Source organism: Blennius ocellaris (assembly GCF_963422515.1).
Source record: "Blennius ocellaris genome assembly, chromosome: 7".
In the NCBI taxonomy this organism is placed as follows: domain Eukaryota; kingdom Metazoa; phylum Chordata; class Actinopteri; order Blenniiformes; family Blenniidae; genus Blennius; species Blennius ocellaris.
Genome location: NC_137656.1, coordinates 2,092,164 through 2,104,130, shown reverse-complemented (window position 1 = coordinate 2,104,130; position 11,967 = coordinate 2,092,164). Strand labels below are relative to the sequence as shown.

Below are 11,967 nucleotides of genomic sequence, written 5' to 3'. Positions count from 1 at the left end.
AAGTTACGGGAGGAAAAAAATCAGACCGAAGATTATATTTTTAAGCCATATGGCCCAACCCTAATTCAACGACCACACCATTGTACCGACTATATATATTGTACAAACTGTTCATACGCGTCTCTTATTGTTAATTCTCTTGTTTTTCTTCACGCTGCTCCCATTTGCTCCACCCCTTTCTCCTCTATTCATATTACTTAGTCTGCAGTCGTCTTTGTGCGACTGTCCACTACACTGCAATTTAATTACAGTTCATTCACGTCTTATCCCAAAGACCGAGAATTTAAGGGTTCGAGAGCCGAGGCAGAACCGAGAGACCTTGAAAACGAGTGTCACCACTGTTTTCTCCCCGTTTCTGCAGACGAGCACTTTATTACACTTCAGTTTACGTGTTTTTGTTTCACTAATTGAATTAAACACAAAGTAACTTTCCATATTTTTCATAGTAACGCTAAAGTGTCTTGATAATGGCGGAATAGCTGCATTACTATTGTTATGTATATGCAGGCATGCACACACACACACGCATACACACATACACACACACACATGCACACACACACAAACAAACACACACTGTGCTGGGCCCAGGTGTTAAAGTGATAAGCGCTCACTACTCCCTCAGTAAACTCCCCAATGTCTCACACTGCCTCTATTGACTGAGGCTCGCAAATAAAGAGGAAGTAGTATGCTCCTATGTGTGTGTGTGTGTGTGTGTGTGTGTGTGTGTGTGGGCGCCTGATAGGGAAGAAAAAAAAAAAAGATTCATGAAAGCCAGTGCACATAAAAAGCAGGAGGAGAGAGAGAGAGAGAGAGAGAGGGGGTGGGTAGGAGGGGGCGAGCGAGAGCTAGAGTGGCCATTGTATCTCACCAGGTGAGGTCAAAGGTCTGCATCTTTGACGCCGAGCTTGGACTGAGCATCTTGGCGCGGCGGCGGGCGCTGGAAACGGTCACCATGACAACCCGACACAGCACCACCGCATTGACCTGCAGGCAGAGGACAACAGCGTCAACATGGCCTCCGGCGGAGCGGAGACGTGGCGCCGCACAACCACTTGGCCTCCCGGAGGAGAGGAGGAGGAGGGGATGTTTTCCTCCCTCCTGCCGCCGAGGCTTCGTTCGGCTCTGGCATTTAAAAAAAAAACAAAAAAAACCCAACATCTGGCGCTCAATCGTTTCATTTTTACATGCGTGTGACTAGCGCCACGTTCACACGGCGTGGCGTCATGTCACACATGGGAAGATTCTACGATTGTATAGTTTGAATATTTAGTCGGGGTTCAATAGAAGCTAACAGTTAGCTGTATTGTCAGTTTCATAAAGGTAGCTGCTAACAATTAGAAGCTATCTGTTTGTAGCACACTGTTAGCTGTATTGTCAGTTTCATAAAGGTAGCTGCTAACACTTAGAAGCTATCCGTTTGTAGCTAACTGTTAGCTGTATTGTCAGTTTCATAAAGTTAGCTGCTAACAACTAGAAGCTATCTGTTTGTAGCTAACTGTTAGCTGCACTGTCAGTTTCATAAAGTTAGCTGCTAACATTTAGAAGCTATCTGATAGAAGCTAACTGTTAGGTGCATTGTCAGTTTCATAAAGTTAGCTGCTAACAATTAGAAGCTGTCTGATAGAAGCTAACTGTTAGCTGTATAGACAGTTTCATAAAGTTAGCTGCGAACACTTAGAAGCTATCTGTTTGTAGCTAACTGTTAGCTGCACTGTCAGGCCCCATTGTCATACGACAATGCTGTTCCATGCCGCCGATCATCCACAAGGCGCAGCATTTTAGGAGCCTGAAAACTGTTTAAAAAAAAAACAAAACAACTAACGATGATGATGTCATCGCCTCGCCTCTGAACCCCGCGACCCTCTCCGCGACGTCACTTAGCAACAAAAAGAATGGCGGACTGCGCGCTCCAGATCGAGCTGCAGAAGCGACTGACGCCGTCGGATTAGTGTGTCTTTGTTTAGGATTTCTTCGTTTTTACATGCTCAGTATCTTCCTCTTTGTTTTGGGTGTGTTTCTGAGTTACAGCGCCACCTGTTGGCCTGGCATGTGTACTACATCACTTTGGGTAGTTTTTTTTATTATTATTTTTTAATGGTTTCGCACGCATGCAGCTGTTTCCCCGTGTGGACCGGGTCTCACTTTCAAAGAGTTAGCGGCTTTTAACTACTAGCTGTTAGCAGCTAAAAGCTATCAAGCTAATTGTTGGCTATTGTTAGCTGCTAACTGTTAGCTGCTAATGGTTTGCTGCACCAGAAAGCATCGCCTTGAAGAGCTTTGCTTTTATGTAAAGTCTAAAAAAAAAAAAAACTGCTTCCAGTCTTTTTAGCGCATTATGCTAGTATTTTAAGAACAATTTAAATACCAATCCCAACTGAATATTTGTTGATCCATTGTCGTGAATCTTGTCATTTTGTAAATAAACATTTAAATCAGTGTTTGTCTTTGTTTTGGTTTTTGTTTCTTTGGGATTAGCAGCAGATACGCAGATTACTTTGTTATTATTATTATTTGGCTGTTTTTTTTCCGCTGTAACTTATTTATAGCGGTAAAGTGCACGCGGCAGTTTGTGGCCCTGGAGCGGAGCCACTTTGATGTTGTGCTCAGGTTCACTCCTATCGGGGGCAATAACACATTCATCAAGCCCAAGAAGATTGTAAGTCAACAACAAACGTGTGAAGGAATGTGTGACCCTGTAATGAAAATTGAAAATAAAAGTTCATTTCAGATTAAACGCCGCTGATTAGATCGTTGCAACAATGTGATTGAGGTTGTTGAAAGTCGGGAGACTTTTAATTTGACTTGCATCCATTTTCACAAACATTAACTTTAACTGTTATTTGGCCTAAAACGTAATCAGTTTGTCAGTTTGTGTCACGTAATCTAGGAGAATTCCTGGAAATTCTCCAACTCAAGAGTCTCTGGTTCTGCAGGTTTTTCTACTTCTGAGTCCGGTTCTAAAGAGAGTCTCCTCCTCTGAGTCTGGTTCTGCAGATAGTCTCCAACTCAGAGTCTGGTTCTGCAGGTTTGACCTCCTCTGAGTCATGTTCTGTAGATAGTCTGAACTTTGGGGTCTGGTTCTGCAGAAGCTCTCCACCTCAGGGTCTGGTTCTACAGGTTTCTCCTAAGTCTGGTTCTGCAGGTTTCTCCTCCTCTGAGTCTGGTTCTGCAGAACGTCTCCACCTCGGGGTCTGGTTCTGCAGATTTCTCCTGCGTCTAGTTCTGCAGGTTCCTCGTTCTTAGTCTGGTTCTGCAGGTTTCTCTACTTCTAAGTCTGGTTCTGCAGGAAGTCTCCATCTCGGAGTCTGGTTCTGCAGGTTTCTCTACATCAGAGTCTGGTTCTGCCGAAAGTCTCCATCTTGTAGTCTGGTTCTGCAGGTTTCTCTACTTCCAAGTCTTGTTCTGAAAAAAGTCTCCACCTTGGAGTCTGGTTCTGCAGGTTTCTCTACATCGGAGTCTGGTTCTGCAGGTTTCTCTACCTCTAAGTCTGGTTCTGCAGGTTTCTCTACATCAGAATCTGGTTCTGCCGAAAGTCTCGTTCTTGTAGTCTGGTTCTGCAGGTTTCTCTACTTCTAAGTCTGGTTCTGCCGAAAGTCTCGTTCTTGTAGTCTGGTTCTGCAGGTTTCTCTACTTCTAAGTCTGGTTCTGCAGAAAGTCTCCACCTTGGAGTCTGGTTCTGCAGGTTATTCTGCATTGGGGTCTGGTTCTGCAGGTTTCTCTACTTCTAAGTCTGGTTCTGCAGGTTTAATTCCCCTCCTCTATATAAAAACACTCTTTCCTCACCATAAATGAATGAACGCTTTATTCAGTTGCAGTGCAAAAGTTGAATTTTCGTACTTTTTTTCAACTCGACTTTACTGGAACTTCCATTCATTTCCTGCCAATTTCATCCTCACTTCTCTTAACTCTGATTGGAACCCGGACATGGTTTTGCGATCAGGAGAACCAGGCCCCCCCATCACACACACACACACACACACACACACACACACACACACACACACACACACACACACACACACACACACACACACACACACACACACACACACACACACACACACACACACACACACACACACACACACACACACACACACACACACACACACACCGCCAGCACGAAGACGACGGGTCCCACGAAGGCCCAGATGGTGTCGGTCTTCACGTTGAGCCAGCAGTGGTCGTCCGCCTTGTACTTGTCCACCGATATGGCCAATGTTACGGCCACGATGAGAACAGGTAGTCCTGGAAAACAAAGCGGAGAAGAGAAAAGAAGTCAAGAAGAAGAAAAAAAAGACGTATTTATGCAACAGTGGGGGGGTATTTTGTCCTCTGTGTCTGTTTAGTCTGAAAGGGGGGGGGGTCCCTGTGGTGTGCTGAGAGGAACACCTGAGGGCGAGTGTTTGTGCGACGGCGCTCACACTCGACATAACACACACACACACACACACACACACACACACACACACACACACACACACACACACACACACACACACACACCACACACGCACACACACACACCCGGTGTGTGGAACACGGCAGCTGCAGGATGTTTGATGTCAGATGAAAATGGGTGAAGGCTGCCGCGGCTCCACGGAACACGACTTATCGTGTCGTGTTTTTTAAAGACGCCGATAGGAGTGCGTGTCGACGTTGGCAGGTGCAGGAGGGTCAAATGTTCGTGGCGAGAGTTCAGCCGCGAGGGAGGGGGGTGGGGGGACGACGCGTCGTGAGAGAGAATACGAACAATCCGACTTGAGTTGACGTTTGTTAAAAGTGTCTCCGATGTGGAAAAGAGTCAAAAAAAGGTCAAATGCAAAGCATATGAAGTATTTCTTTGATGGTGTAACAGTTATATATGATAACTTCTGAAAATTCTGCGGGAACTGGAACCTCAACCAGAGGTGAGTCGCTCAACCAATGAACTCCACTTTGTTTACAGAGGGAGGGGGGAAGAAAGAAAGAAAGAAAGGAAGGAAGGAAGAAATTAAGAAAGAAAGAAAGAAAGAAAGAAAGAAAGAAAGAAAGAAAGAAAGAAAGAAAGAAATTAAGAAATTAAGAAATTAAGAAATTAAGAAAGAAAGAAAGAAAGAAAGAAAGAAAGAAAGAAAGAAAGAAAGAAAGAAAGAAAGAAAGAAAGAAAGAAAGAAAGAAAGAAAGAAAGAAAGAAAGAAAGAAAGAAAGAATGTAACTCAGCATCATGTGGCATTGAAGGCAACTCAGGAACAGTCCCTCACAGTCCATCACAGTCCCTCACAGTCCATTACAGTCCATCACAGTCCCTCATAGTCCATCACAGTCCCTCACAGTCCCTCACAGTCCCTCACAGTCCATCACAGTCCCTCACAGTCCATCACAGTCCATCACAGTCCCTTACAGTCCCTCACAGTCCCTCACAGTCCATCACAGTCCCTCACAGTCCATTACAGTCCATCACAGTCCATCATAGTCCATCATAGTCCATCACAGTCCCTCACAGTCCCTCACAGTCCATCACAGTCCCTCACAGTCCATCACAGTCCATCACAGTCCATCACAGTCCCTTACAGTCCCTCACAGTCCATCACAGTCCCTCACAGTCCCTCACAGTCCCTCACAGTCCATCACAGTCCATCACAGTCCATCACAGTCCCTCATAGTCCATCATAGTCCATCACAGTCCCTCATAGTCAATCACAGTCCCTCATAATCCCTCACAGTCCATCACAGTCCCTCAAAGTCCCCCACAGGACAAACATCAAAGGCCTGTTTGTCACATCAGATCTGCTTTCCGAGTTTTAAATGGGAAAAACATTCAACTTATTGCATTAATCATCGTCTCATTAGCCTGAATTGACTAAACAACCTCTTGTTTTCTTTGCTGAATCCAGGTTACAGAATATTTTGACATCAGGCTGAAGACTCCATAACGCTTTGCCTCAAGGCGTCACGCTCGCCTTTGTCTTGTTGTAAATCAGCTGCAGGACGTGTCGGTGTCCTTACTGGACGTCCTTCATGAAGCCACCGATCACCTGGGATCCTCCGGGAGCAAACCTTTCATCTCGCCAATAACATTTAACTTGAAAGAAAATCAATGGACTCCGACAGAAAATGGCTACAATCCCAACGTGGAGCCTGGTGCACTCACCCCAGCCGATGACGTAGTAGAGCTTCATCCGGCGGTCCTCGCTGATGTTGACCGACACCACCTTGCTCCACAGCAGCAGGCCCTCCACCAGCATCCAGGAGAAGGACGCCATGAAGAAGAGGTGGAGCAGGGCGGTCACCAGGAAGCACGCCACCTGCAGGAGACCCGTCAGAATAACCGTACGTCCAAAGAGTTTTATGGCGCCGCCATCTTGGGGAGGTCCCCCACTCCTGCTAAACATAAAGATCCCAGGCTAGAAAATCCACAAAAACATTCGTAGTTCGCTTGCTCATCCACGTTTTTCCCCCTCCCAATACTTTTTCCACGAGATTTCCACGGGATAGAGCTTTTCCTCATCTTTTAAAATGAGGTATTATTTGTGTTGCTACGTGGACTAGCAAGCGAGCTACAAATGTTTTTGTGGAGAGACCTCTCCAAGATGGCGGCTCTGGAGGAACATCACAGGTCCCGGGAGGCACCTAGTGTTTTATATCTATGTTTAGATGTCTATTAGCATCTGCTTGCATGTTACGTTAGCAGTTACTGCTATTGTCTTTCATTTTTAAATTTTTCAGCAACAAACACGCTAATACATGTAAAGGTGATAAACACCTCGGCAGCAGCAGTTCTCGACAACCCAAATATCTGACAACCCTTTGATACGGATCGTACACCGTCTTTGGTTGTATGACTTTGACGTCATCAACCACGCGACGACGCAGAACCGGAGATTTCACAACGATTCTCTGTCGTAGAAATCGTAGAAACAACTCCTGAGCCGTCTTCGTTTTGTGCCTGTCGGTTTATTTTGGTCTTTCCTTTAGTCTTCGGATTGGATCGAAGAGACTTTGGCTACGTCTCATTTCTCCCCCTTAGCCCTTCGTCTTACCCCTTGCCTTCTGAAATGCGTGTTCACGAGAGTCTGAGGGGTGTCACATTTCACTAGTGTGCAGAGGCGGAGGGGTGACGGGAAGGGCTATTCACCCCTCTAAATGGAGCTTTTACAGAAGCACACTTTAAACAGAGGGGTAGGAGGACATGGCGCCGAAGGACTCGCATTTCACATAAATACGCTTCTAAAGTTATATAAACTTGTTGTGTTTTATACTAGTAAAAACAGAAGTAGCGCTGCCGTCTGCAGCTTCCGTGTGTATTTGTTCCGTAGAGACCGTGTTTATAACATTTTATTATTACACTGTATAGTTCCAAAGTCTTCTAATATGGGTGTTTTGAAAACAGGGACCCCCGAGCAAACAAGGAAGCTCCTCCGCTTTCACATGGTGGATGAGGAAATATTTCTGAAGTCCAAATACGGCACAAAAACTGAAGCAATCCTGGTCTCCGTCTATTTCTCCGCCTTGATGTGGGAAAGGCGGAAAACGAAGCAAAGTAGCCAAGCTGCTGCAACAAGTTGAATTTGGGACGGCAGGACGACGCTCCTGCTGGAAAATCAACTAACATCCGTGGCTCAGCTCTGCTGATATAACGGCGCCGTATTATGACGTCAAAACTGTGAGACGGAGTGAGAGGGGGAGGGGGGGTGAGCAGAGGGAGAGGGGTGCCCCAAATCTAAGGGCTGAAACGTATCCCTTTGCCTTTGCCCTCGTTTTGGAGGTGGAGGGCTAAGGGGTAGGTGTAGGGCTAAGGGGTAGACGGAGGGGTAAGGGGTAGGTGGAGGGCTAAGGGATAGACGGAGGGCTAAGGGGTAGGCGGAGGGCTAAGGGGTAGACGGAGGGCTAAGGGGTAAACGGAGGGCTAAGGGGTAGACAGAGGGCTAAGGGGTAGACAGAGGGCTAAGGGGTAGACGGAGGAGTAAGGGGAAGGCGGAGGGCTAAGGGGTAGGCGGAGGGCTAAGGGGTAGGCAGAAGGCTAAGGGGTAGACGGAGGGCTAAGGGGTAGGAGGAGGGCTAAGGGGTAGGCGGAGGGCTAAGGGGTAGGCGGAGGGCTAAGGGGGAGGTGGACGGCTAATGGGTAGATGGAGGGCTAAGGGGTAGGCGGAAGGGTAAGGGGTAGGCGGAGGGCTAAGGGGTAGGCGGAGAGCTAAGGGGTAGGCGGAGGGCTAAGGGGTAGGCGGAGGGCTAAGGGGTAGGCGGAGGGCTAAGGGGTAGGCGGAGGGCTAAGGGGTAGGCGGAGGGGTACAAAACAGAATTGGGATTGGGCCTTTCTGTGTCGTTACGTTTCGTTCCGAGTGCCATAAAAGTCTTTGTCTCCGGAGTCCAATTTTCTCGTGTTTCTTGTCACACTTTGGATAGTTTGTCCTTTGGTTTGAGTCACTTCACCGACAGATTTACTTATTGGCTCCTTTAAGCAGAAAACTCATTTTCCTTGTTGTTTTTTTCACCTTGAGACATTTAGTTTCCATCTCAGTTGTTGTCACTTGGAAGTGAATTCATTGTATTTTATAGAATTAAAAAAAACAAAAAAACAAAACAAAACTTTGTTGGCTTTTGGTTTGGAGACGCGCAAAAAGAATTTCCTTGCATTTTTTTTAAAATCGTGTTCACAAACCCTCCGAGACGGGTGGGTGTCTTAATTTGTGTTTTCGTTACATATGAGTGTTTCAGCAACACAAACCCATCGCGAGTCTCCCCGGTCTTTGTGATTCACGCCGAGGACACGCAAGTATTCGTTTCGGTGAATGCAGATAGGAAAAATACACCCTCACACTCTGAAGTGTACCTATTCACCTTAAAGTAGGAAGATTTCCTGGTGCCACTTCAGAGGGACTGATTTCAAAACTACAATTTAAGTAAGGGCGACATGTGACATGGAGAGGGAGCCCGAGCATTTTAAAAATTTTTTTATTTTCACCTGTTTAAACAGGGACATGGGCACAAGCGTTTTCAAAAAGTGTCATTTTCGCTCGTTTGTACAAAGACAGACTTGGAGCATTTTCAAAATTTATGTTTTCACCTCTTTCCACAGAAATGGATTTTTGAATAGTTTAGTTTTCCCTGGTTTCCATGGAGACGGAGCCTGAGCATTTTTTGAAAATGACCTTTTATCTCACTTTCACAAAGATGAGGTTGGAGCGCAGGTTGGAGCGCTCCACTCAAAACACTAGGAAGAGGCCTTAATGATTTTACAAAACGTTTCACTTTTCCCGGTTTACATTTTTTCTCGCGTTAACACAAGGACAGAGCCCGAGCGTTTTCAAAAAGTATAATTTTTCGCTCGTTTATAATACGGAGCACTTTCAAAAAGTTTCCATGGAGATTCATTTTTGAATCGTTTAGTTTTCCTTCGTTTCCACGGAGACGGAGCCTGAGCATTTTTTGAAAAACTGCATTCCCCCCCCCCCCATTTCTCATAGACAGAGTTGGAGCTTTTTAAAAATACTTTCTCGCCCATTCCCACCTCTGGGAGCATTTAAAAAACACTTTTTTTCAAAAACTTCCACCTTGCTCCATCATCGTATAAACGGACGTCCAAAACGCCAACAAAGGTTTTCTTCCGTTTTCACTTTTTTTTAAAAAATCTGGTTTTGTAGATCAGATCCGTTTTGTACATGAACTTGAGTCGATTGACGAAACTTTGGTGTTGAAAAGTGTTCTCAAGCTGAACGTCCTCCGTTTAGCTCATTCGTCCCATCATCTTTGTGAGATTCTCTCCATCCTACTGCGAGCTCAGAGTTTGAATCTCTTCAAGGCCTTTTTTTAAAAAAAAAAAAAAAAAAAGAAAGAAAGAAAGAAAGAAAACTGGTGTTAAAACTGAAAATGTTCTTTTGTCCGTCGCACAATGTGGATTTCTCTTCTCTCCCCGTGTCATTGTGCTCACAAAGACCATCCGGCGCCGCTTTATTGGACTGAAAGAAAACAACTGATTGAGATTTACGTGCGTTTCTCCGCGCGGACAAAGGTCCCGTGTTTTTTTTTTTAAACGTTCATCCGCATTTACTCGTTTATTTGCATGTGAAGTGGTCGATTCATCAAGCAGATAAAATCTCTTCCCGTTAATTTTCTTGTAACGTCACGAAGCGTGAGCGTCCTTGACTTCACCAGCCGCTAAATTGCATATTCATAGTTTTACCATTTGTTTATGTTTCTTATTTTTATTTCATCAAATGTACTTTTTTTTTTTTTTTTTTTTAAACAATTATAACCGTTTTTTCATAGTAATAGCAATTTATTGAATGCAGCGATGGACTTTTTTTTTTTAAATGTGATTCAAAAAGGAATTAACATTCAATTATAAAGTACAATAAGGAACCATATCATTTTAAAATAATATGTAATTTATTGACATCTTGTAGCAGATAATTTGTCTTAATATAATAGTTTAACGTGTTTGGATGAATTTAAATATTAAATAAGTGGAAGCTGAAGAAAATTATATATATATATATATATATATATATATATATATAAAATTTAACTTAATTAATTAATTTTAATTTAATTTAATTATTTTTAATTTAATAAATTTTTTTTCATGGTGGGATTTAAAAAGTTCTTCTTCTTTTATTAGTTATACTACTTTTCCAAACTTGTCATCTGAGTGCATTTACTGTTTGTGTGGTGAAAAATCTCACTTAATGTCACAATAAAAGTGTTTTTCCACATATAACTGTTTGTTTATTTGACACAATTGACCTTATTGGTGCTTTAGTGGCACTGATTGGACATGTGGAGCGACTTGTGGCATATAAATAAATAAATAAATAAATAAAAATAATAATATATATATGTATGTATGTATGTATGTATGTATGTATGTATGTATATTATATACCTTATTATATATATATATATATATATATATATATAAGGTAATACATTTACAAGTAACATTAAAAAAAAAAATCCTTTCAAGCTGAATTTCTTTGAACATTTCCTGCTTTCCTGGCAGGTTTGATGTAGAATTAGTAGATTTTCTCATGGCTGATCTAAATATAACTGTTTCCACCTGCCTGCAGACTAAATCAAGACGTTATTGTGTCTCCTCGCTATCACCCATACACACTTCAAACGCAGCGCTTTTCAAAACACACCCAGATTAAACGTCGGGGAGTCGTCTACCTTGACTTGGATATCTTGGGTATCTGGTCTCGCGAGCAGGAATGTTTCTCTAAGTTTGGACGACGTGCCGACGAGATCGCGCAGAAATTCACAATTCCTTAGTGTCGCCGTAAACGAGGATATTTTTCACACAGGAACGCACGACGCCAGTTTTTAAAGGACGAGTTCTAACCTTTAGCTAATGTTCATTTTCTAACGTAGCGTTGATCAAAGCAAGGACGTGTTTCAGTAGTTGTTTCGTTATTGGGAATTGTTATTGCATTGGTAGTAATTACAGTTTTTTTGTACTTATTACATTACGGGTTTTTGTTGTTGTTACATTGATGGAAGTTGTTCTGTTATTGGTAGTTCTGTTATTGGTAGTTTAATATATTCTTGGTAGTTATTATGTTTTTGGTGGTTGTTACATTATTGGTCATTGTTACCGGTAGTTATGTTATTGGTAGTTGTTCTGTTATTGGTAGTTATGATGCTACTGGTAGTTGTTCTGTTATTGGTAGTTATTATGTCATTAGTAGTTGTTACATTATTGGTAGTTATGTCAACAGTAGTTGTTACATTATTGGTAGTTGTTCTGTTATTGGTAGTTGTTACATTATTGGTAGTTGTTCTGTTATTGGCAGTTGTTCTGTCATCGATAGTTGTTACATTATTGGTAGTTATGATGCTATTGGTAGTTGTTATGTTATTGGAAGTTGTTCTGTTATTGGTAGTTATTATATCATTGGTTGTTGTGACATTATTAGTAGTTATGATGTCGTTGGTAGTTGTTACGTTGTTGGTAGTTATGATGTCATTGGTAGTTGTTACGTT

General features: G+C 43.1%; 1 protein-coding gene across 1 annotated transcript in view; it reads right to left on the bottom strand.

The window, feature by feature from the left end:
• adgrd2 (adhesion G protein-coupled receptor D2) overlaps positions 1 to 11,967 on the bottom strand; it is a gene marked incomplete at both ends in the record, with an annotated part of 44,135 nt that overhangs the window by 12,678 nt on the left and 19,490 nt on the right. Inside the window, 4 exon segments of the mRNA XM_080499922.1 lie at positions 784 to 867; positions 871 to 987; positions 4,118 to 4,251; positions 6,137 to 6,290. Coding sequence (XP_080356048.1) covers positions 784 to 867; positions 871 to 987; positions 4,118 to 4,251; positions 6,137 to 6,290 — 489 coding nt within the window.